Source organism: Myotis myotis, unplaced genomic scaffold, assembly GCF_014108235.1.
Source record: "Myotis myotis isolate mMyoMyo1 unplaced genomic scaffold, mMyoMyo1.p scaffold_m19_p_21, whole genome shotgun sequence".
In the NCBI taxonomy this organism is placed as follows: Eukaryota; Metazoa; Chordata; class Mammalia; order Chiroptera; family Vespertilionidae; genus Myotis; species Myotis myotis.
Window position 1 is genome coordinate 1,902,817 of NW_023416326.1, and position 27,262 is coordinate 1,930,078.

The window sequence follows — 27,262 nt, forward strand, 5'->3', positions numbered from 1 at the left end:
GGCCTCCAGGGGCGGGGATGACGAAAACGATGTTCGGATGCTTTTGTGAGGGGGGGTGGGGGGTGGAGTTGCCATTGCTTGTTCTTTGCTTATTTATTTGTCCATAACAGAGTGTCTTTACTGACCTGTAGTTTCAACAAGCTGGTACTGCATGTTTTAAAGCTAATGGTTTGAATGATCAACAAGAGATACACATGTCAGAAAATTCTCTTTAGCACCAGTAATATTCAATTCAGCCTTGGTATAATTGAGTATGTAAAGTAAACTCCCACTTTTAATCACGATCGAATTGCTCTAATTCAACATAAGGTTCTTCCTCTGAAATGACTGCTTCAATGGAAATTATTTTGAACGTGTTATGTTCAACATTTGCTCTAAAAAAGTCATCTGATCATATTATTTATTTTAGGACACGCACTGAAGACTTACATACTGATGTGTAGCACAACTGTAAGCATGAAAGTTGTGGGGCTGTAATGCCGGACTTGTCCTGGTTTTGACTGACTAAAATAGGCTTCTCTCAAAACGCCCATTCCTGGTCCTGGTCCTTTGATTCGTGTGTTTTAGGCCGGGCTGCCAGGGTCGCACATGGGGTTGTTCCAGATGCATTGATGTCAGCAGTCGAGGGGCCACTTCCCCCTAATGAGCAAGGAAAGTGCGGCTCCATCTTTCATCCTGACAAGCAGTCATGAGCCAGAAAGAGGGAAACTCCCATAAAACATAAATCCAGGCTCCAGTAACGATCCTATTTTTATGATCCACCCTTAAGAGTAAAATACTTCTTCCTGAAATAGACTAGGGCTGAATAAAGTGTTTGGCTCCTAACCCATAGTGAGTCAAGATGTACTGCATTTCTTACGGGCTTTTTAGTCAGCGACACCTTTTCTGGCTTGGGCATCATCAGAAGATTGGAAGTCAATGGGCTTGCCATTTCTATCCGATCCTTGCTGGACTACAAAGATGGTTCCTTGAGAGAAGTGAGGAAAGGATCACGCATTGTTTGCATCTGCCATTGAAATGGCAGCTAAGACTTTTCTCTTGTGCTCAGAGGAAAGAGAGAGTAAGAAAGCCAGTGGTACCCAAAGTCCATTTCTTGGCCTTCGTAAACACGCGGGGGTACCCAGGATTGTAATGTTTGTTCAGAGGAATCCCCGGGCTCATTCTAACTTGGCAGAGACCATCATCTTATGCAAATTCGAAGGGACTTGCCTCTTATGGATTTATAATGCTCACAGCACTGCTGCCCGAAACAAATGGAAAAGTGGTTTGAAAAGGAGACAAAATATTTGGCATAAAAAGGAGCATAAGCTTTTAATCTTTTCTCTTTCCTAGAACTGACTATGGAGATTGTTAGACTAATGACATGATGGCTGTCCTTCCATTAGGATCATTATCTTTTATTTCTCCCCAAAAATGCTTATTAGAGGTAGTTAATAAAAATTCATTTGCGGCTAAGGAAGTTGGTAAGTTAAAAGTCAGGGAGAAAGAGATGGCTGGAGAGATTTGGTACATCGGCAAGATACATGATCTGAAAACCAGACTTATGTTCACGTCTTGCTCTGTCCCATGTGGCAATGGGAGCACCTCGGTTCAAATAATATATCTACCCTTGGTTTCAGTTTTCTACTATGAGTGAAACTTAGCTTTAAAGAATTTCTTGTGTCGATGAAGACATGACCTTTTACTCCTAATATCTGTACAAGATAAATGATAAGGAATGGGGAGGAACTCTTCAAAATGTGTTTTATTTTCGTTGTACAATTGCATTTTTTAAGATCCCAGCTTCTTCACTTCCCAGTGGCCTGATCCTGGGCAACGCGACGAAATTCCTGAGCCTCCTCACTCTCATTTGTACATCTCATGTGTGCTCCTCCTTCGCTCGAAGGATATTTGTAATGTTAAATTTAAAAAAATACTTGCCTCACCCATGGAAGGCATATATTAAAATGGCAGGATTGAATACAGGTACATTTTGGAGAGGAACGTTTTCATGGGCGATGAAAATATTTTTTGTGTTGTTCGTATTAGTCATCGGAGACCATTTTTCCCCTTTTGTTTCACTTTTCCCCGTAATTGTCAATTTCCTACTAAATGCCTGGCACATAATTAGGATAAAGTGATGGGGCTAAGTAACTGTGGAAGATGCTCAAGTTAAAAAACTGGTTTTTAAAACAGTTTCTTGACCACCAAATTGGACCTTTTCGCAGAGACTGTTAAAGTGAACAAATTGGAAAGCAATTTAACATCTGCGTGTGACAGTGAGAAGTGAATTCCACTCTCTGATTTGTAGAATGCGTTTTGCCATGTGCATTATGTCCTTCCCTGCGCACCAGCAGCTTGGCTTGCCATTAAATTATTTAACGAATCGGAACTTTGCAGAGCGTAGCCGTGCATTCTGTATTTCAGTGAAGGCGTCTGAGTAAAGAAGCAGTGTTTCCCCCGCTAGAAATACTCACTGCTTCCGGAGAGCACACGGCCACTCACCAGTGAAACCATGGCTCCCTATGCATGTCCTTTCCCATGAAAGAAACTCAAGCAGCTTAAAGACGACGGCCTCATTTTCAAGAAACTTGTCAGGTGATCATATCATTGATTCTCTGGTCCCCTGTTCATTTTTTGCCAGGAAAGTGGCACTATTTACACGTGAATAATTTCCAAGACATTTCGGGTGGCTCTGCCCGTCGTTATGGGGTGCGATGCGTGTCGCCACGTGCCACGCCAGCCCTGGATGTGGGCGCACCCGGCGCTTCAGTGGCAAAGGCGGGCTCCTGGAGCTAGTGAGCAGCTGACATAAAAGGTCCACCTTTTCCATTAAAATGAATACGCCACGATCTGCCCTTGCAAAGGCCTGTTGTTTCAACAAGAGCTACTGAGGGATGTTCTATAAAATCATCCCCCTGGGGGGATGCAGCCAAGTCCCAGTCAGTGCTTTTGTGGGTACCATCTGAACCCAGACAGGAAGAGATTAGGTCACCCAAGTACACTTCAAGGTAGGTCCTGGCCTAGTGCAGAACATACTTGTTTTGACTATCTACATATATATTTCTACACTATATACTTATATACATGTACATATAATTTCTAAAAATTTTTTACATATAATGTATACAACTTATGTACATATAATGCATAAGAGAAATTTATGTAGATATAAAGTATATGTTTGTATGATATATGCACATGTAATTTCTATACATGCGTGTGAACATTTGAATTGTTCATTATAATTCACACTCACACACACACACACACACACACACACACACACACACACGGGACTCTTGCTCCTGGGGACATACAGGACCAGGTTCCTGTGAGCCTCTGGTCACATGTTCATCAACTGATCCACACATAACCTTGTTTTATGTGTTTATGAGAAACACTCTTTAATATATATGACTTCCAAATAAATAAATATATGCGGTATATCTTTATAATAATACCCTAACTAAGACAGGTTTACTGTTTTCTTAACCCTGGATAATATGACCACAAAGTGCTTTGACTTTCAGCCTTAGGGCAATATTGTTCACTATACTTTTTTTGTTGGTTTGCTCATCCTCTCATGAACCCACCAATTTAGCTGGTTTTCCATAGCTCCATCATGCACTGCTGCTAATTTAACATTTTACAGAGCAGCTCACAGACAGGTGGGCGAAAGTCCTCTTTCTTGTTCTGGATGACAATCCAACTCGGAGCCAATGACACCATAACGCGTTCCTGAGCAAAGCTTATTGAAAAGACAAATGTATTTTCTCCACAAGGAACATCATAACTTCCCTGCAGTTAGGACACTAGACCAAACCTCAGCATCACAGCATGAGGGTTATTTTAAACAGGAAAACCACCAACAAAGTGCACAAAACATGTATGACACTTCCTGGCAGCGTGGCTCAGTTGAGTGAAGACGTATGAACGAGGTCACGGTTTGATTCCTGGTCAGGGCATATGCCCCAGTTGTGCCCTCGATCCCCAGTAGGGGGCATGCAGGCGGCAGCTGATCAATGATTCTCTCTCACCACTGATGTTTCTCTCTCTCTCCCTTCCTCTCTGAAATCAATAAAAAATATATTAAACAACATGCATGATGCTAAGGTGACCCTCAGAAGAGATTTGAAACTGACCATATGATTTTGACAGATAAGAACGTAAACAAGAGGAAGAGCAACTCAGCAAACACCGTGAGTGCCCAGCGTGTGTACCTGGAACTGTGCTAGGGTCTGAAAACACAATCAAAATGAACAAAGCAGACACACTTCCTGCCTTCACAATGCTAGAGACACGCCAAGCAGAGCTGGCAGCTTCAGAGGGGCCACAGCACGAAACATGCCCTCAAATAAACTCTTGATGAGGCTGGGAGCTCTATGCTATTAATGACACTTCCCATCTGGTCCTTGGTAGCTTCCTGTCTGTTTGAGTCTACTTCTGCTCATTATGTCTGCAAAGCACAGCTAAGGTTTTTCTCTTGCTCAAGGAGGGTCGGTCTACAATTTCAAATTCTTGAAGTTTTTTTTGAACATTTTAATTGAATTTATTGGGGTGCCATTGGTTAGTACTAATATATGGGTTTCAGGTGTACCATTGTATAACACGTCATCTGTATATTGCATTGTATGTTCTCCACCCCAAGTCCCGAAGGCTGTCTTTTTCCTTTTTTTTTTTCTTTTTTTACATATCTGTGCTCTGCATCCTACTGATAGCATGGAACCAGGTACTTAAGCTCTTGGGTCCTTTTGAAGTATACAAACCCCCTTGAAAAGCCGATTCAACACATTGCAATCAGTACCATGGTAATAGGCATTGAGGGCACGAGGCAAAATTATATGTGTCACTTAACAAGGGGAGAAGGTTCAGATGGCCTCTAAAATGAGACCTGGCCTGGGCGGCGTGGCTGTGTTTGAGCATCCACCCATGCACCAGGAGATCACGGTTCGATTCCCGATCAGGGCACAGGCCCGGGTTGTGGGCTCAATTCCCAGTGCGGGGCGTGCAGGAGGCAGCCGATCCATGATTCTCTCTCATCACTGATGTTTCTATCTCTCTCCTCTCTGAAATAAAAAATATATATACTTTAAAAAAAATAAAAATAAATAAAACAAGACCTGAAGGAAGCAGGGCGTGGGCCCCGAAGGAAGATGCAAATTAGTGAATCTGAGGGTTGCTCATCTTCCTTAAGGACCAGCTGGCTGTTTTTGGTTGAAAAGTAGCAACCCACGGGTTTCAGAGCTCCCTAGTGAAGGCTGGTTGAGGAAAGAACGAGGAATCATGGGAGGCCAGAGCAGGCCCATCATCCGTAGCCAATCTGCCTTCATTCCCAAAGTCAGTGCGCTCCTCCCTGGGGAGCAAGGTGATCTGGGAGTTTCTATTCCCAGCGCGGATGCCAGAGGGCAGAGGCCACGGATTGCTGGCCTCTGCACATGGATGCTCGTCGGCCTCAGATGCTGATGGGGCGTGAGGAGCCACCATTGCTGAGAAATTCTGAATCCCAGAGACATCAGCGAACCTCTGCTACACTAGGCGCTTGGCGAGCATGGCAGGCAGAAACAGGCTAATATCTCTTAGTGGAGCTTGAAGTGTAATGGGCCTTTGAGAAACTGTGCAATGACCACCTTCATTTTGATGGTGCTCTGGACGCCATTACTGGAATTAATTGCGGGGAGCGAGAGGCCAGGCCTGGGGGACATGAGCAGGTACACCTTTCACTGATACAACAGGCGATGGAAGAAGAAAGTGGGGGTCACTTCGTTTCCCACACTCCCCTGTGTCGCTACACGTCACTCACGTGACACTTGGTGTCTGGGGGCTTCTATGTGTGTGAGTGTGACATGAGAGTAGAGCTGAGGTGGGAGAAAAAAATGGAAATTATCTTAAAGTGCTAGGTTATCTCTTTTTTTTTGAGGTGCTAATTGTAAACACACATTTATTAGAAGCCAAAATGCGGCATTTTTTGTTACTCTTTATGGTATACTTAACAGGATAAAAATGAGTTCATGCTCTCTTATTTGCATTTCTCTTCCTTTGTTTAATGGCTCGACCCAGACCTGCCCCCTACGCGTGCATCTGGACCGAGGTATAAAGAGGCAGAAACTCTGCAATTTGAGGGTGAAAACATGCACCTCTCTTCTTCTTCTAGCTTCCTTTACCTTTGCCTCCCTGCGAAGGGTTGAGTTAAGCTGGGATTGCTGAGAGCGGATCACTTTAAGCGAAAGAAGGAAGTGTCTAGAGAGCATGGGCTTTGCAAATGAACATGGCACGTGAGGTGCGAGCTTTCTGACTGATGAGCGACGCGAACACAAGCGTACTCCTGGGTGGACTTGTGATGTGCTTTACCATGGAAACGGCGAGATGCTTATTTCCAGCTACCTGCAAGCCCTGATTACCAAACAGTGACAGGAGCACAAATGCAATTACTGGGGGACTATCCACATTACCCACAATGACAGGAAATGGATGGGTGGTTAGCACCCAGATCCTTCCCTCATTGCCATTGCATCATTCTACACCACTTACACACACACACACACACACACACACACACACACACACACGTCTATTTGCAGATGTCTTATGAGGATGTGTGTGTATGCGTGTGAATGTGTGCAGAAGGCTAGGTTCCCTTTCCCCAAAATGACATCATTGTAGACTGTGTATTTGAAATGCAGAGAAGGTTCTCAAAGGCCGTCAGAATTCATCTCTGCCTCCTTATGAGCGGTTGCCGACTCGGGACGTGAGCTGGTGAGGCTTGGATAATAGTGAAGGGAACTGGATGGGCAAAAGAAGCTGGGAAATGCCGAGTCCCGACAGTGGGGTTTTTTCCGTGCGTGTAGTGAAGGCTGCCAGCCCCTGGGAGCACTTGAGCATGAAGTGGGGAAGCTCATTTTTGTGAGATGAAAAATCGCTGGTCGCTATGCATGAATTTACTTTCTCTAAGGCCTCACTTAAATGGCCGCCTGTGAAATAATTCAGTTACTGGAGGTTGGCAGTGGGTGTTTGGCGGTGGACAGGAGCCTGGTTTGGAGTCAATAACCAAAGGGCAGGACTAAACAAACACTGCTCAGCAGCCCAGGGCGCGTCTGGTGTTTGTGCTGCTCTGTTGTAATACCTTAAAAACAGCCTAGAACTCTCCGAATGAGGAGGGAGCCGCCTGATGAGGAGGTAAGAGGCAGGAAGCAATGGAAAGACCTGTGACCCAGTTTTATCCCAAGACCAGCGCTCTGAATTTGGGCAAGTTGCTAAAATCATTTGAATTACATCTTTTCTCTATAAAAGGAAGTTGAGGGCTGCCTTACCCAAGTCATAGCAACACTGTAAAAGTGAATTAACAGTAGAGTAAATGTTTCCCTAAGTATTTGCTAAACCTCGGGGAGCCCAGGAATTTCTTAGATTGTGGCTGGGTAGGTCTGATCTCCCCCTCTCTCTTTATATGACCACCTTCCCTCAGTGTCTGCGTCTGTGCCCCAATTTCCTTCTTCTTGCTCGATCCCCAGTGGGGTGCATGCAGGAGGCAGCTGATCCATGATTCTCTCTCATCATTGATGTTTCTCTCTCTCTCTCTCCCTCCCTTCTTCTCTGAAATCAATAAAAATATAGATATTTTTAAAAATTTCGTTCTTCTTATAAAGACACTGTTCTTATTGGATTAGGGACCCAACCTACTCCAATATGACCTCATCTGAATTTAACTAATTATGTCTGTAATGGCCTTATTCCCAAACAAGCTCACATGCTAAGGTCCCAGGGGTTACGGACTTCAAAGTATCTCTTGGGGGGGGATAGTTGGACACATCACAACGACCTTAGAGAAAACAGGGGTTCACTCATAGGAAGGTGTGGGAAGGTGTAATTCACATAAGTTGAACTCCCAACCTAAAACGTGGTGGTGAGAACAGTGAGAGAACTTGGCAATGGCACGTGGAGAGACGTGGCCTTTTCTCCTTATCCATGGAGGTCAGAGCACCAAGCACAGGAGGGTGCCACAATTTAAACACACAGAAACGACGCCAGGTGAGAAGGTCTTAGGAAGGGGAATTGGACTGGGAGCTGGGGCTGGTAGCTTGCCATCCACATTTAGAATTTTAAAATATATATATTTTTAAATATATTTTATTGATTTTTTACAGAGAGGAAGGGAGAAGGATAGAGAGAGTTAGAAACATCGATGAGAGAGAAACATCGATCAGCTGCCTCTTTCACACTCCCTACTGGGGATGTGCCCGCAACCCAGGTACATGCCCTTGACCAGAATCGAACCTGGGACCCTTCAGTCCATAGGCCGACGCTCTATCCACTGAGCCAAACAGGTTAGGGCCACATGTAGATTTTTCCAAGGGAAAACCACTCACAAATAAACAGTGAGAAAGTAGAAATTACGTGCATCCACTGAGCCTACCTGCTGAGGCCAGGGAGACTGAGTATAGTCACAGAATTCATGCAAGGACCGATACTGCAGAGTCAGAAGCAGTAGGAAGGGACTAGCACCCGTTAGACGCAGAGGAGAAACACTTTGATAAGGATCTATATCTGCCACGCGTTCCAGAAGAGAATGTCTGCAAAAGTTTGGCTTCCTGAACGGTGTCCAGGGCATTAGCAATTGAAAAGGCAAAATAGTGTTTCTAAAAGAAGAATGCATCGACAAGCTGGGCCAGAATTAATGTTCTTTGTTGCTAAAATGGTAAGGCCTACTTTAAGGAGACGGCACAAGAATTTTAAAGCTGAAGCAAGGAAACTGCATTTTAACAAGACTCTGCACGATTTTTACATTAAATTCAAGTAACCAGGGCAAGAGAATGAGAGGAAAATGGGGAAAAAAATCACACAGGAAATTAATATTAAGGCAGTTGATACTGTTAGGGCAAATTGATGATGGTGAATAAAAATAAATCTCTACAGGATTCAAAATTGTTCCAGAGCGTAGAAATATCAGGAGAATTTTTCAGTTCGTACTTGAAGATGTTAAAATGATCTAAAGGTGACAGCTTGGATCAATCTTAGTTATGACTCTAGAAGAAAAACTCCTAACATATAGGAAATGAATCCAGCAGTACATTACCTGACTAATTCACAAAAACAACTTATTCCAGAATTGAAAAACATAACTGCATAATAGAAAGCCTGTTAAAGCAATTCACCAAATTATTTGTGAAAAATACCTCCAACAATAGGCCCACCAACTTGACAGAGTCAAGAGAGGCTTTTGACAACAATGAACATCCATCCACTTCTAACATGATTTTTAGTAAAATATATTTATTGCAATTCCAGGGTCAACAATTTCAATGTGAAGGCACAGGGGTCTTCTCCTTTGAGTATGAACACCATAGTTGATATTTCTCTTTTAAAAGTGCTAGTCAATGTAATAAGACAAGAACAATAAAATGTAAATAGAAATATTGGAGAAGAGTTCCAGACGGAATGACTGTCTGCCCCCAAAACCTAAGAAATAGGCATAAAAAAATTCAGATAAAGTTATATGGGAATATGGAGGTCAGAAGGAATAAGGACAGAGGGAAGACAAGCACATTTATACCCAGAAAAGGGAATACTAAGAGGATATTTAAAACCAATAAAAATCGTGAACAGAATTGAGAAGAATAAACACTGAGTTCTGTACTGAAGTCTTGAGTACCAGAGAACTGTATGGTGCTGGAGAAAGTCCCAAAAGATTACACTAACACTAACTGGCCTTGATTCTGGTAAGAACGGTCATTAGATCAAATAAAAGAACGCCCCACTCTATATTATAAATCGTAAACCTAAAGGGTATTTTTCTGCCCTCGACAGAAGACATGGATCAAAAAGTGTTCTGCTTCATATTTTATTTTTTTAGCTTTAACTTTAAAACACATTTGTACCGATCCATACTTTAATGTCATCCATGATCCTCAGAGAGAAGATAAACTCGGAGAGATCACTAGATTTACTGTTTTACTTCCCAGATTATTATAACAAAAACGGGAACTTGGAATTTATTTATTGAGAGACCTCACACCATGCAAAATTGTCTCTACCCCCAGGAAACAGAGCATTTGCTTGCAAGCTGTTATCTCATTTATATGTATGGAGAGCTCTCTACTCCAGTCTTGGCCTTTTCTAAGTTGGGAAAGCTCCTTCCAAATTCTCTTTCTCTCTGATCGTTCTATACAATAGAGTGTCACATTATGGGTTATCTTGTTGCAATAATGCCGAACACCTCAATATTTAAAGACACCTGCTATCTCTTCCTATTTAGACTACACATTTCCAGTTCCTTCAACTTTTTCTCAGATGGGATGCCTTCCAGATTCCTCGTTATTTTGAGCAAGGCTGTAGACAATCCAACTTTAGTTTAAAACTGCACCTCTTGTTAGAGAGCCAGCACTGAACGCCAGCTAGTATGTGAGGAATGGACTCAGGTTCTTATAAATTTGATAATTCAAGGAAGCAAACCGACATGGCCTTGGCTGAATTACTGGTGTAATAGCCACATGTCTGCTCAAATTTGCTTCTGTATCCACAGCAGATTTGAACTAATTTAGCTTGATGTCTGTATTACAGTCACTGTATTTAAAACGAACGGCCTTTTTATTTGATAAACAAGGGAAACAGAGCCAGTGAAGGATTTCCAAGCGACTGAGGGAGGACTGTGTACGTGTGTGGGTGTACGTGTAGCACCTGTGAGTGTGTGGGTTTGTGTATGTGTGTGTATGTGATTGGGGGGGGTGTGTGCGGGCACATAGCTTTCTGCTGGAAGGTATTGCAATTTCCAGGGTTTCTTTCTAGAGATAGTAACAAGAGAGTCTTGATTTCTACCCTTTTTCACTTAACATATAAGGTGAGTGAAAGAGGAAAGGTGGCAGGCACATAAATTTTAAGAAATGGTGGAAATATGTTGATGCATGGAAATGTCTTCTTTTAGGGCTAGAGGTAGAGTTAGAGAGCTTTCCAGTTTTTTTTAAGGAATAGCAGATAACAATAGATAACAAAAAACCTTTTACTTTTAGGGCATAGGGGACAGTTGTTAAAATATTCATCAATCTTCTTGACTATACAGCACATAGTAGTGACGTAGTTCTATAATAGATGAGCATCTTCATATGTTAAGTTTCCCTCCAGTTTTATCTCTCAGGGGTGTTCCTGCTCCAAACCCCCAAACTATCAAACTATCTAGTTTCTATGGGTTGCATTATCAAAATTTTCTGATATTAGGAAAACTGAAATCTTCGTGTTTGTATAAACATTCAAATGCTTTCTTAGCTGCCTTTGCAATCCTAATGTATAATACATGCGTTTGAGACGAAGAAAATTTCCAATGATAATTATTAACAAGTCAGCGTGCACGGAACATAATTTTTCTCTTCACTCCACATTTTGAAAATATTCATTATGCCAGGGCACGAAAGGCAGATTGAAATAATTTAGGGGAAAGTGAATGCATTCATTACCTAAATGCTATTTTTCTGATATTTTAGAGAGGATTAAATATATATGCTTCAGTATCATCATTGACTTGTCTGGTTTCTATCTGTGTTGACTTTCACATTCTATTTGGCATCCCACTCCTTCCCTGCCCTGTGTATATTTTATTTTTTATTTTTTTAAAATATATTTTATTGATTTTTTACAGAGAGGAAGGGAGAGAGATAGAGAGTTAGAAACATCGATGAGAGAGAAACATCAATCAGCTGCCTCCTGCACATCCCCCACTGGGGATGTGCCCACAACCCAGGTACATGCCCTTGACCGGAATTGAACCTGGGACCTTTCAGTCCGCAGGCTGACGCTCTATCCACTGAGCCAAACCGGTTTCGGCCTGCGTATATTTTAAAACAGGCCGACATCAATGAGAAGGTAAGGTGTCCTGTGGTGTGGTTTCAAGGTGAAGGGAACCACTTGTTGAAAGTATGTTTTAGGCCCCGCCCCTTGAGACTTTGATGAGGCCCTTCTGTGTGGTTTTGCTGCAACTGAATTTTCAGGCCTTCGGTTGATTCTTAGGATGCGGACAAAAACTGGAAAAACGCCGACTCAAAATTTTTCCATGGACACATATTAATGACTTTTTTTGTATTACTGCTGTTTGGAATTATCCACAGCACTCATTACATCCACTAATAAAAATAATTGACTTAATTACAAATGACATCTGAAGTATGTCTTTAAAACTAACTGCTTCTCTCCAAAAAATTCAGTATTTTATCCAATCCCCCCCCCTCTCTCTCTTTTTCTCTCTCTCTCTCTCATGTGTTAGGGATTTAGTTAAAGTATATAAGTATGGCAAATGCTGTTTTTACCCCTTATATATTCATCAGGTTAATTGTGTTTTTATTTTCTGTTTTCAGGGTCCAAGTTGAATTCTATATGAATGAAAACACATTTAAAGAGAGACTAAAGTTATTTTTTATTAAAAATCAGCGATCCAGTAAGTCCTCTGCTTTATTTCCTCTATGTGTTTGTACATCTATTTACCTCCAACAGTTCCAGTGCCATCCTTCTGAACAATATCATTTAAATAGAGCAAACAATTGAGAATCTTGTCTGCCAGGCAGTTAAATGATAGAGAACTAGAGTTCCCATCTGTGGGTGTTACGGTTTCTTGCAGACCTTTCATTGTCCAGATCCCACATCCATAGGTAGCATTCTGGGTGAGCCATTGGGGTCAGTGGAAACGTTGGGGGAAAGGGTTGAAATGAGAGGGCCTCACGGCTTATCTGTGAGGGGACTCAGCTTATTATGAGAAGGTTCTTGTGATTCTGACGGATCCTATCGGGAAATAGCTGTCTGACTCCACGGGGGAAGAGCTCACCGCTTGCCAATCGTGCTTGATGAGAAAGAAACTGCTCTGAACTGGACAGGTTGCCACCCAGGCATGTGCCCCTACTGGGAATCGAACTGTGACCTCCTGGTTCAGAGGTTGATGCTCAACCACTGAGCCACACCGGCCGGGCATACCATGTATTGTTTGAAGCCACATATAATGAGCCAAGATGCAGTTTTCCCACAATCGTTGCTTGGTCTCTATGAGATGGGTGTAGACCTCGCCCTCTCTGAGTCTGGAGCCCTGAATCCTCTTGGGGTGGTCTTCATTAAGGCATTCCTCTGTAGGGTTCACAGGGAGCATCCTGAGTTGTGAGCAATTGTCCAAATGCTGAAGATAGGGGGCATTTCAGTGTTTAAGACGCACTGGTGAGAGAGTCAATGGTAGGTCAGCTTCGGGGTTAAGGCTAATGATAACGAATGCCTCTCTCATCTGCGGGTTTACAATTTCCATGGAGCCCACACCTTCGGAATCAAAGGTTTCCTCTGTTTTGATACTAACAATCCTCTATCTCCAGGCGAGAGAGGGTAAATGCAGGATGTGACTGTTTAAGCGGCAGCCAGCTTTGACTAAGCAGTCATCTGGGGAGACCAGGTCTATGGAAGCAGGGCGATTTCATGAACAATTTAAAAGACTTTCTAAAGAAGCTAAAGCCATGACATGAATGAATGGAGCATTGTGATAGCAAAGCCTAGGAAAACTGCCCAATTGATAAGCATTCACCTGCTACTGTTAAGAAACGTCACCCCATGCGATATACAGGTCCTGTAACAGAAACCCACACCTGCAACCTATATGATTATGTCAACTAATGTCACCCCAATCAATTTAATTTAAAAAGAAAGGTCACCTCAAATGCACTCACAGATAGCCGAGTAAGAAAATGACATTTCATTTCCAGATTGTATTCACTAGTAATTACAGGAAGGCCTTTCTCTCCCTTTTATTCATAAGGCGCGAATCAGATATTGCCTGAATATTGCAGGAAAGGTAACGCTTCTATTAATCAGACTTGAAGCATGTTTTGCTTAATCTTAATTGCTCTTTTTCATCATCATGAAGTATTACAGGCTGCATAACTATGATCTATATGGTTTTGCAGGGTATATACATGACAATCTTAATCCCCTCTCCCTCCAAAATATTAAGACGTCACTGATATTTAATCTAAAGGGAAAAGTAAGCTTCAACTGGTCAAACTCAAAAATGGTGTGTGTACTTCCCAGAATATTCTATAATGATTTCTCTGTAATTTCCTAATTACTAAGCTAGAGTATAATATATAATTATAGACGTGATTATAATTTCCCTATAATTAAAATCTACAAGGTATCCTGAAGGTACAAGACTTATAACTTATCCTGTGACTGTGCAAGCAGGTAGATTTTCTAGCCGGCTAAAATTTACCCCCAAATTCATGGATGTGCGAAATGCTTAAACCACTAAGCATATCTGAACCACTCTTTTTTTTTTATTTAAATATATTTTATTGATTTTTTACAAAGAGCAAGGGAGAGGGATAGAGTTAGAAACAGCGATGAGAGAGAAGCATCGATCAGCTGCCTCCTGCACATATCCCACTGGGGATATGCCCGCAACCAGGCACATGCCCCCCAACCGGAATCGAACCTGGGACCCTTGAGTCCGCAGGCTGACGCTCCATCCACTGAGCCGAACTGGTCAGGGCATGAACCTCTCTTTATGGGACATGGTTTTTGTGGCTTCTGTGAGAACTAGACCCACTCTCCGCGTATAGTGTTAGCTGTCATTTGCTGTTCAAGCATCTGTCAGTCACACCCTTGGTTTCCATATTCAGGTAATTAACATTCAGCTCCCTTGAACTTCAGAGAGTGTAGACGATGATGGCACTGAAGTTTCTAAATACAATCTAAGTGCTGTACTTAATGATGTTTTTGATAAGTCTTTTTAGTCTCTTTTTTGGACTAAGTTCCAATGAAAACCCAATTTCTGTTGTTTGTTTGAAGGTCTAAGAATACGCCTGTTCAATTTTTCTCTCAAATTATTAAGCTGCTTGTTATACATCATCCGAGTGCTGCTGGAAAGTCCCTCACAAGGAAATGAATGGTAAGGCATTTCGGTCTGACCCTCGACAATAGTCTTTTGATTACTTGGAACTGTGTTATAATTTTAAAGGATGTTACATAGAATTAATTTTTTCCAAGGATGTTCTGGGTATTGATCTGTCTTAGCACATGAATAGCACCTTTGTACGTTCTTTTCAAACATCTTTGCTTATATTCTTTATCTACTCCTCTAATGCTAATAACACTGTGGATGTAATCACTTTATGCCAACCGCCCATAAAGTTTTTACTGCTAATCAAAGCACTGTAAGTAATGGTTTAATATGGGTCTGTCTCTTTAAACACTCACCACCTTTCTGTTCTTTCTTTATATATGTTACTCTACTGTATACCAGCTGTGTAGGTATTTCCAGTGATAGTCTAGCTGGTACTCTTTTTTAAAATATATTTTTATTGATATCAGAAAGGAAGGGAGAGGGAGAGAGAGAGAAATATCAATGATGAGAGGGAATCATTGATAGGCTGCCTCCTGCACACCCCCTACTGGGGATGAAGCCCACAATCCAGGCCTGTGCCTTTGACCGGAATTGAACCCGGGACCCTTCAGTCCCCAGGCCGACGCTCTGTCCACGGAACCAAACCGGTTAGGACCAGCTGGCACTCTTGAGTAGAATCACTCCAGCACCCATGACGATGTCAAGTGCACAGTTCGCATGTGTAGCTCTTGATCTTATTTGAGTTAAATGGCTTATCGATTTAACTTATTTTTTATTCATGATTGTGCTGCTTTGATTAACTGCATTGCTGTACGTGATGGATTTTAGTCTCTACCTCCGTTGGAAGCAGCAGGGAAGGGGCCAGGTGTGCAGGCACATGGATCATTCTGATCCGATTACCACCCTGGGCCCCTGCCCAGCCTCCCAAATTTCACATAATTTCAAAGCAGAAAGCGAATCCGATGGCGAACCTCTCTGTACAATTATTACTATTATTTTCCTGTGGAGTTTTGCCCTAAGAAAATATAAAAAATAAAATAAAAAGGATGAAAATAAAATAGAAATGCTAAGCACGGAAATGCCTGGCTTACTCTTCTGTTTGATTGGACAGTGAAGGGGATTCCGCATTTGCTAGAGGGTCCGGAGAAAGTTGAGAGCAATTCGATGGTGTGATCATCGATGTGCTGCTTCTTTAGGAAACAGTTTATTTACTGAAGGCTGGTGGGCATTTCCGAATACCTTTGTTGGGTGGTTAGCCTGTGTTTGTCAGACTGCGAAAGGAGACACAGCCGGGAGAGCAACATTGCCTCCCCTCAGGGAATTTTCAACCCGTGAAAAGAGTGCATGCTCTGATGTTCCTGCCCCTTCTGCCACTGGACCACTTGTTTCATGTCTCTTACTCCCTTCAATATACACTTAACCCTATTTCCCCAATTTTCTCCCACTTGTACTCCTCCCAGAGGCCCTCAGTACTTTTTTAAAAAGTTAATCAAATACATGTGTGTGTTTTTTAAAATTCAATATTATTTTGTATTAGTGTCAGGTGTACAGCATCATGGTTAGACAACCCTATTCTCTACAAAGTGGTCCCCCAATATTTCCAGAACCCACCTGGCCCCATACCTGGTACTGATCTTTTTCTGCTTTTTATGGCTGCGTATCTCACCGATCGCATTCTAACTGCGCACTCAGTGTCCCTACTTGGATGTCATTCCAATTGGCCCCGTTCCGGTTGGCTTCTTCTGCGCTCTCCCCAAATCAGCGCCTGACAGCTCGGTCCTCACCCACCCCCTGCTCCGCCTGCAGCCCCATCCTGACAGCTGTGGGGCCAAAGCCGCCGAGTCCTCAGCTTCTCCTCTGGCCTCACATCTGCAGCATCTGCAAAAGCCCGAGGAAATTCTGATGCTTCTGTCACCGCGACATATATTTTAAAATATGTTTAAAAAACACCCCAAAACTTATGCATCCTTCCCACTTTAAAACTGTGAAAGTGACTCTTAGTTTTTAACATCAGCTGAGAGACACAAAGGTATGCAGCCGCAACGGTGCTTGTGTGTTAGGGGTCTGGGATGCATTTCAAACCAGAGCCTGACATAGCACCGGGTGTGGTGTGTTCCTACTCAGGCTTTTGTCAATGGGACTGAAGCTCCATTTGGGATGACGGGCTGGCTGCCAGCTGGCTCCCCTCCTCGTTTGTTTTGGACATTATCTGAAAATGCACAAATCAGTCCTATATGTTTTTTTCTTCATGATACATCTAATTTATAAAGGACAGTCGGGGCACTAGTTTTTTTTTATTAGAATTTATACATTTCTTTCCATGCATTTATCCAATTTAGTGCTTAGTAAATGAGTGAAGAATAGGACTTTCAGTCTCACTATATATTGAAATTTATATAGCTGAGATTTGTAGACATGCCTTTTTTTTAGGATTACAAAACTTAGTCTATATGACATCGTCTTGTCTAAACATTTTTCTTCAAGGTCTTCTTTACATTTAAATGCTCTACGATATTTCAAGACCTATGAAAACAACATCCCAGATCAAAGAAAATACTGTTAGCTTGGTAAAACTAGCTTTTAGTAAAGCCATGGTGTTCTTGGTAGAGTATAAATAATTTTTGACGTCAAAGCTGAAATGATTTTTAAGAGATAGTTAAGGACAGTCACTCCTTGTCCTGTATAATGTTCTATGCTATCCTCAGTCACAGGTTTTTGGTGAGATGTTAGATATTTTATATAAATCCAAATGTGGAATATTAATGTGCTCTATCATCTGAGTTATTTGGATTATTAGCACTGTTGAATTTGTATTGCTAAATAGTAACAGCTGTAAAATTAACAAAATCTTAGAGCTTATAGAAGATCCTTAAGTGAATTTTTAATGGAGAATTCGACTAATAAAAGGTTTGAGGTTTTTGTACCTTGCCATAACCACTCTTTAAATAAAGGCCCATTAATCTTTTCTTTTATTATTAATATGAGCCTGAAAATGAAATTAAAAAGGGTATTTCCTGGGATAGAAATGGATATTATTATTAAAAAGAAAACGAAGAGTATAAAGCTTTTCTCATGTTAATTTTGATATTTTATCGTCCCTTTATGCTACCATTATTTAAATGTTTCCAACCTCAAGCACAATTTTAAACTGAATGCCTTTCCCACATTTAAAAAAAGTAACATCTTACTATTCTTTTCACAGGTCTCATATCTTTTGGGTGAACAGAAGTCTGCCTTTATGGGGCCTGCAGGTTATGTGCCATCTTGTTTTCTCCCTCTATTTCTGGATGTATCCCTCTTTCCCAGAGAAATACTATTCGAGAGAAACTGTTGATATTCAAAATGGGTTTGCTTTCTTGCTTAATGAATCTTGAGGGTAAGAGAGCAAGGGCGGGAGAGTAGCAGAGTGCACCTTAGACTCACCCTTTCGCCCTTTTGTTGGTGTTTGCCCGAGCGCTGCTTTCTGTTCTGAGAACATCCCTGAGATCATAGGGCGGCTGAGGGCCTGGAGAAAACCCATGTCAACCAGGGTCTTCAGCCCCGTTTCCCAACCAACTTTCCCTATTCCTGCTATACAGTCCCTGAACAACTCACCCAAAGGCAAGTTCCACGTTTGCTTTTTAAAAAAATTATATTTTTATTGATTTCAGAGAGGAAGGGAGAGGGAGAGACAGAAACATCCATGATGAGAGAATCATAGATCGGCTGCCTCCTGCACGCCCCACACTGGGGATGGAACTTTCAACCTGGGCATGTGCCCTGACCGGGAATAGAACTGTGACCTCCTGGTTCATAGGTTGATGCTCAACCCCTGAGCCAGGTCGGCTGGGCGCATGTTTGCTTTTTTACCTGTGTCCTCAGTGTCTGGAACAGGTAAGAATCTCAGCAAATCACCATGAACTGAACAATCACATAAGTGGCTGGTGATCCCAATCGTGCCCTGAGGGGTTGAGCCGGACCATTTTGTGTGGTGCTCACAGTTCTGTTTGAGGCGGGTGATGGGGTGGACCGTATCCTTCCACGGGAACTCGTGCTCCTTTCTGAAGGTGCTGCTGTTTTGTGCGAATGACCCGCAGGCTCCGGGGGTGTTATTTGTGGCGGGCAGTTGTGTGTGACCGTGTGTGTGTTAGCACAACACTCACCAGACAACCTGTTCTTTCCATGTCATGCAAACTCCAGCCAGCCTCACTACTCTCACCCCACATTTCCACTGGTGATAATAAGTCAGAAAAGGTTTATTAAAAAGTATTAGAAAGGACAAAAGCTAAGCTGTCGTGCTGGGGACACCCGCCACCTTATATGAGCTAAAGAGCCTTAGAACACTCCCTATAGCATATATGTATATGCCACATAAATATCTATATATGTAAATATATATAAATACATGTACATATTAATACATTTATTAACTTTGAAATTGATAATAATCATGAAAATAATATATATTACCTATAATGTGTAGTACTATAGTCATGAATGTATGTTATTTTAATTTTTTTGCATTTTCTCATTAAGGTTCAATTTATATTCTAGGTTTTAGTGGCCTTGATCAGTCTATTTGAAACCATACTACTTGGTTATCTCAGTTATAAGGTAAGCTGTTTTCACTAGCCTTTTTTTGCTAATAGAACACATTACTAATATTTACCCAGCTTTCCTCTCTTTATAATTCCTACTTTGGGGATAAAGCAAGCTCTTTTTAAACCACTTTAATTATTCTGGGCCTCTCTAGCATGTGATACAAAAACACTGTAGTAATATAGTTACGTTCTCCTTGGTGGCTTCGCTCATTCCTATGGGGTAACTGATCCACTGTGCGCACGCTCACAGGAGCCAAGCAGAGGCAGCGGTCCGGGTCTTTATTGTTCTCAGCCTCCTTCCCTGATCCGCACAAAACACATCGAGGGAGCAAAAGCATGTCTACTAGGGATCATGTTAATGAATGCTCTTAATTTCTGGCAAAGCTTTGTTTGGGTAACACAATTTAACCAATACTTACTGAGCCTCTGATGAAGAGCTCCAAGCTGGACGTTGGCTTTTATCTGTTTGTTTTCTGTGAATTTACAATCGGGAAGTGGGGCTAGGTAGGAAAAAGTTATACAGAAGGCAGGATGATAGGTTTTTGTTTGTTTGTTTGTTTGTTTGTTTGTTTAGTGAGGTGCAAATGGAGTCCTATGGGGACTCAGAGAGAGAGGCCAGATCATGGGATGAAAAGGAAGGACTTGACCGATTACGCAGAGTCCTTGAATCAGCGATTTCACTAAGGAAAGGTGAAAAGCAGGCCAATAGGGTTTATGGAATTAAGAAAGGCACAGAGGAAGGAATGCACATATGAAATGGAAAGATAATTAATATTTAAGTGTGGCCAGAATGTAGGGTGTTCGGGGAAATATTGGTGCAAAACCTTTGGGACAATATTATGAGCAGCTCGTACTGGGCCCTGGGAATTATGTGGCCAGGCCTGATTCACTTCGTTGCACAATGTGGGTTGGGAGAGTAGAATCTAGATGACTGAAAAACCTCTTCCGTTGTGGTTTCTTGGTGTAAGAGCAGTGTTAATACCAATGAACATTGTTAACAAGTGGTGTGTTTAGGAACTATTTTATATGCTTTACAGTTTGTGAATATATTTATTACAGTAAACATTATATTGAGTCACTTTTTCATTGATTCTGTAGGTTTTGTTAGTCTGTTTTATTCTTACTGGTAACTTTTCTTCCATGAAATATTATTATAGGATCCAAATATGTTATGGGCAATATTCAAGGATTATTGTAACATTTGTTTTGCTTCTTTTTTTAAAAAAAATATTTTAATTGATTTCAGAGAGGAAGGGAGAGGGAGAGAAAGATAAGAACATTGGTGATGAGAAACATTGATCGGCTGCCTCCTGCACACCCTCTACTGGGGATTGAGCCAGCAACCCAAGCATATGCCCTGACCAGGAATAGAACCGTGACCTCCTGGTTCATAGGTCAACACTCAACCATTGAGCCACACCGGCCGGGCTTGCTTCTTAAACTTACCACAAAATTGAGAGGGCACAATTGCATTTAGAAAAAATAATCTCTGAAAGTTATTGCTATACCTTTAAAAAAATATTCCCATTCACTTATTTATTTTTGAGATCATCACATTTCTTTATCTTTTTTTAACTTTATTTGTCTTGTAGACACTACTTCAGATGGCCCCATTCCTCCCCCTTTGCACACATTTATATAATGTAATGACTCAGTCTTCTGCCATTGTAAGCATCCTCAATGCTAGGCAAGTTCTGAGATGCTGCCCTTGCCCTCTGTAATTGGATTTGGTATAACTGACTTTTATTTTTACTTATTCTTTCTTGAAAGGGGAACATCTGGGAGCAGATTTTACGAATACCCTTCATCTTGGAAATAATTAATGCGGTTCCCTTCGTTATCTCGGTAAGTCCTAAAAGAATCTTTAAAAGATAATTTTGTCATTAGACTTCAGTAATGTCTTTAAATCTAAGTGCTAAAAATATACACCAAAATTTAGCTCAGATGAATGATTTTAGGTTTTGATTAGAATCATTGTATTAACAAATAAATAGCAAAATCAGTTGGGGACTTGGCTTGTGAAATTAAATAAAAACTTCTGAGACTTAGTATAACAGCAAAATGAAATGCTTCTTAGAAATATATGGTGCAGAAGTGCCATTTAATCAAGCGCTAATATTGCCGAAACAAACTAGAAATTACTCCATTTCTTGTGTATAGGGTGGAATTAAAAGGTGTAGAAAGCAAGTAGAACCAGTTATTTATAAACATTTCTCATACCGAGAATGCACTTATCTCTGGTTTAACCATAGGGTTGACTAATTATCTCTTTAATAAGGAAGTTGTCAGCAGCCAGACAGCCAGCAATTTGCTTCTTTATCCAAGTCGGCGGAGCACACACTTCCTGAAGATCCCATTCAATGGCACGTTTGCACTGCACGCTCTGGTTTTAATTCCTATTTGATAGAGTTGCAACGGTGTCTGTGGGGATTGTGCTCCCTCACACTTTGAGTTTTATTTGGAAAATTATGAGAATGAGTAGATGTCTAACGGTTGCTCACTTCTGACAATTACTTTAATCTGGGTGATTTACCTAGAGGAGCGACTGGAATTAGATTGAATGGCTAAGTAAATATCATTTCAATTAAACGTGGTTCCCCAAGGTCACTTAGAATGTTTGAATCCTGAGGCTGAGGGGTAATGTTTAAAGGCGACGTTTTCTCTTGTTCCTACTTCCCCCCTCAAGTTGCAAAGAGGAAAGAGGTGATGTCTATTACAAACTCTCACAGGAAGAGATGTAATGATGGTATTAGCATCATTATATCTGACACCCAGAGAGCTTATTATTTTCTTTCTTCTTCTGTAATGATTTCCCAAAGAGTTTTTCTCTAAGTAAGAATCAGACAATGAATGAAAAAAAATCATATCTACTCCTTGCATTTTATTAATGAGTCTAGTATTTGTCACATGTTCCAAGTTGCTAAATTGTCTTTAATAACATTTTTTTTCTGTTTTGCATTTTTTTTTCGATCTGCTGGATATGATTCTTTGCTTTGAGATAAAAGTTTAGTGTTGATTTGTTTTTCAGATTTTCTGGCCTGCTTTAAGGAATCTCTTTGTCCCAGTCTTTCTGAACTGCTGGCTTGCCAAACATGCCTTGGAAAATATGATTGTAAGTATGAAAGTGACATGCAAATGCAGACATGTTTTTCAACCTTTCACTATGTCCTACTTTCATTGAGATCATCACATTTCTTTATCTTTTTCACATTCAACAGAGAGAGAGACGAAGACTCAACATCTTTGCCTCACTACTTTTTATCCTGCTTTCCCTCACGAGTATAAATTCATATGACTAGGATTTATTTAGTTATAAGTAAATATCGACGTTTTATTTGTAAACTTCTTTTAAATAAATTCAGTATCTTAGTACATAGTTTTATTTAGATGAATGTAAAAATGAAAGAGTTTTGGTAAAATGCTATCAAATAATTCAAGTGATGTGTTGTATGGGTGTCTAAGCTAATGAACGTAAGCAAGAGTCTGCTTGTACCCTAATCAGAATCGAAACTTGCAAAACAGCCCATGGCCAAGCTACGTCTTTGTCAGGCCCTGTGAACTGGTAAACCACCATGATTCGGAGTTTCTACACATCACCAGTCCAAAGCCCAGTGCTGTGTGAATGGGTCCAATGAGTGAGTCCACTTTCCGAAGACAACTCACCTTTCTGGGTGACCTGTTCGTGTATGATGGGGCCCTGGTTCTCAGGATCCAGGAGGCCGTGGCCTCAGTCCCTGTAACTGTCTGGGCCTCATATTTCATAAAAATCTGTGGGGTTTTAAAAGGCGCCATGTTGGAGGTGGAAGCTCCTCAGGTAAAGCCATCTTTTTCCTTTTGGTTGGGTTGTGACTGGGCTAGTAGGAGGGGCGAACAGAAGCAAGAAGTAAAAGATGCAGAGTTCAGAGTGTGCCCCTGTTTCGCTCTGCCCAAGGCTGACCCTGCTGGGCAGGACTGATGGATAACTAGGACCAAAATATGTTTACAGCAGAGCTCACTGCTTAGCAGCGAGCTGGCTCTAAGACATTTGCTATCGGGTCATTCATTCCATAAATGTTAATGTAAGTCCACTATATGCTAATCACTCTGATAGGATAGCTAAGAGATTCAATTCCTTTGCCAATTTCTTCATCTTCAAAAGGAATAAAAGTGTCTACATACCAAGCTTGTTGTGAGAATTAAATAAAATTACATATACTTACAGAAATATGTATGTGTGTCTATCTATATAAGGCATAAACATCCTAAGGGCTCAATATGATGACTTCTACTACATTGAAATTAAATTTTTCCAGAGGCAAACTTGTTTTTCTTTTAAATCGTTTTTAAACAGAAATTATGACCCAAGTTTTGGCCCAGAGGAATATTTGGATAACATTTGAGAAGTTGTCACCGGATGAATGTCTCTAAACATCCACGCTAGTGACCGCTGGAGGCTCAGGAAAATGCGTGGCCAAACCGTGGGCGAGTGTGGTCTGTGGGGTGTTTTGCAGAAACATTGAGCTGTCTTAGCTGTTCAAAATAAAACACATAAACCTATTTCACTAAAGAGACATAGACTACTTGCTAATGGAAAACACGCACCAGGAAAAAATAAACCTCTAATAAATTGTGTTATTAGTTGTTGGCAAAAACAGCCCTACCAAGAAAGAAATGGCTCCTCAGTCCTTGAGAATAGGCGAGGGCTGTGCAGTATTCACTTAGGGTCCATTTTCCATTGTATTTCTATGTTTTGCTTCTCTTCCTCTCCCTGGTTGCTAAATTTGTATTTGTTTGGGTTTTGTGTTTGCTCAGAAGAAAGTGAGGGTTGAGAGGTGAAATTCTGTTCAGCTTAGCTTTTTGTTTTTATAACAGTTCTGGTGAAATGTGTGGCGGAGGAAGATTAAATGATGGCTCTGGGGGATTTTATATTGGGGACGTGGTCTCCTGTTATACTGATTTTAAGACTATTAACAGCTTACTACAAAACATTTTGACATGAACTGGGAACCAGAAAGTAAAATATTATGAAAACCTACAATTCTACCACACAGACTAATTACTAGTAATAATTTATATCCTAACATTTTCTATGAATACACACATATCTTACATTCTATCATACTGTATGTTCCACTTTATAATTTGAACTTTTATGATATACTAGTATGTAGTGGAAAGGGTCCTATGTCATAAAATATTCCTCTTCAAATCAATTTTAATGGATACATCTTTTATTTAGTTAGGTATGTTTTGACCCAGGCAAAAATGAAAATATGCTGATGTATCCATTGAAAGCATATGTGTTGAGTATGCACAACATAGTTGAAATGTACTACATAGTAATAAGTGTAATGAAGCTCATGAATATTTAATAGTTATCAACATTTAAAATATGCTTCTCTGTCTTCCTTCAGAATGATCTGCACAGAGCCATTCAGCGTACACAGTCTGCAATGTTTAACCAAGTTCTGATTTTGATATCTACATTGCTTTGCCTTATCTTCACCTGGTAAGATTCTACAGATCAGCATTTTTATTATGTTTTACTTCACTCTAGTTTCTTAAAAAAGATGTATTATAAGCCATTTTAATTAATAGTTGGATAAAAATCATCAATCAATCATTCAGTCAGTGTCACTATAACATGTAATGGATCGCCTACAGAAACAGAAGTAAAACCCCCCCTCAGTCTCACAGAAAAAGCAAGAAAGCACAGTTCTCAGCCTTAGCTGGTGTGGCTCAGTGGATGGAGCATTGGCCTGTGGACTGAACGGTCCCAGGTTCGATCCCGGTTAAGGGCACATGCCAGGGTTGTGGCTGAATCCCTGGTGGGGGGAGTGCAAGAGGCAGCTGATCAATGATTCTCTCTCATCATTGATGCTTGTGTCTCTCTCTCCCTCTCCCTTCCTCTCTGAAATCAATAAAATTAAAAAAGAAAGAAAAGGAAGAAACACAGTTCTCATTTGTATTATATTTACTGCATCCCTGGCATTTCCCCGAATGCTGTCAACAACCGAATCACAAGCGTTTGTCCCACGACCAGGGCTGTCAAGCAGGAGTGTCCCTCACACCCTGACATGCGGGCGCTGATTTTTCTGTCGCCTACAAAGCGGAAAGCTATGGAGCAAACTGTCACCGCCCGTCACTGCGCCTGCCGGGGCCTCGCTGTGATGCGCGTGTGCATTGGGGCAGAAAGCAAGGGCAGACCTCCAGCGCTTGGCTTTGCCACACAAAACAGTCATTTCTCCTCCGGGAGGATCCCGCTTTGACAATGAAAATGTAAACCAGCGTGAAACGCACTGAGAGTCTTGCTCCAGGACCTACCAGCAACAAGTTACGGCTAAAATCACCAGCAAGTAATGTCAGAGGGGGAGCTTATGTTTTAAGGCATTAACTAACCCACAATGTTTACTTTCTAAGTACAAGGACATGCCAGCCATAGGTTGTAAATGCACTTGAGAGAGATGTTATGAGTTTATGCAGATGCTTCCTGGAGCAAAGACTGTGGGAATCACAAGACGAGGTAGAGCCCTGTATCTGCTTGGCAGGCCTCGTAGAGATCATGCGTAATTGTAATTGTGCTCTGACCTGGAGTTGACTTATTGAGGAAGAAGGAAAACTAATTAGGAAGTACTGAAATAGAAGGGTGCACTCAGACACGGGTACAGCGGAACCAGGCATAACGAGAGCTATACATGCATGTATTTATTTATTTTTAAGCATACTTTATTAGTATTTTAAATATTATATTTTATTTTTTAAATATATTTTTGTTGATTTCAGAGAGGGAGAGAGAGGTAGAAACATCAATGATGAGAATCATTGATTGGCTGCCTCCTGCACGCCCCACACTGGAGATTGAGCCTGCAGCTTGGCAGGTGCCCTTAACCAGAATCGAACCTGGGACCCTTCAGTCCGCAGGCTGACGCTCTATCCACTCAGCAAAACTGGCTAGAGCTACATGCATGTATTTAAGTAGAGTCATGAACTGTTTGCAATGGGCTACGGTCTGAGAAATGTGTCGTCGGGGGATTTTGTCACTGTGCAAGCACCACGGGGTTCACTGGAGAAATCTGGATGGTTGGCCTGACACTGTCATTGTATGTGCTGTGCTGTTATATGCCTGGCAGGGCATGATTACAGACATGAGATAACACGCTGCCTGTGATGTTAACATGGCTACAACAGCACGAGGCAGGAGGCATTATTTTAGCTCCATTATAATCTTTTGGGACCAATGACGTATACTAGTATTGGGTTCGTAGTTAAACAAAACGTTATGTGGCTCTTGACTGTATTCATCTAGATGTATAGGTATGACAACCGGTTTGCATCAGCAGTATGAGGTGAATATCTCTATTACATGGATTTAAAATATATTTGTGGCATACCTTTGTACTTAAAAAAATCAACATTTTAGGATAGTTAATGGCTTTAAACATAAAATATCCCTGAGATGACCTGGTGATGATTTTAGCCATAATTTATATCCTGGATCAAGACTATTCATGCTTTTCAAAATCAGAACTGCAATAAGTGCATTATAAGTTAAGCCCCCAAAGATTCAAGAACTAATGTTCGACGCGCTGGCCGTGCTGTGCACAGATCTCACCCTCTCAAAATCACCTGCTCTGGAAAGCTGCATGTGGGTTTAAAAATGTATCTTCCCTTCCTCATTATCACCATCACAAAGAACCGTCATTAAGCATCTGTCTCGCAGACACGCGTGCCCAATGCCCAGCTGAAATGCAGATGAAGCCCCCCCCCACCCCCCACCCCCCACCCCAGCAGGGAATGTGCTCGGAATAGCGCTTCCCATCATTGTGATGGAATTGGACAAGTCTTCGCCCACGTCCGCCACGCACCCGCCCTT

At 41.4% G+C, this 27,262-nt stretch overlaps 1 protein-coding gene across 2 annotated transcripts in view; it reads left to right on the forward strand.

The window, feature by feature from the left end:
* Nucleotides 1–27,262, forward strand: part of KCNT2 (potassium sodium-activated channel subfamily T member 2) — a 126,122-nt gene that overhangs the window by 27,906 nt on the left and 70,954 nt on the right. For both annotated transcript variants that reach the window (XM_036355151.1, XM_036355150.1), the window contains exons 2-8: nt 12,315–12,394; nt 14,776–14,875; nt 18,033–18,081; nt 19,364–19,423; nt 21,181–21,255; nt 22,439–22,522; nt 24,804–24,898. In XM_036355151.1, coding sequence (XP_036211044.1) covers nt 12,315–12,394; nt 14,776–14,875; nt 18,033–18,081; nt 19,364–19,423; nt 21,181–21,255; nt 22,439–22,522; nt 24,804–24,898 — 543 coding nt within the window. The remainder of the gene's footprint in view (nt 1–12,314; nt 12,395–14,775; nt 14,876–18,032; nt 18,082–19,363; nt 19,424–21,180; nt 21,256–22,438; nt 22,523–24,803; nt 24,899–27,262) is intronic.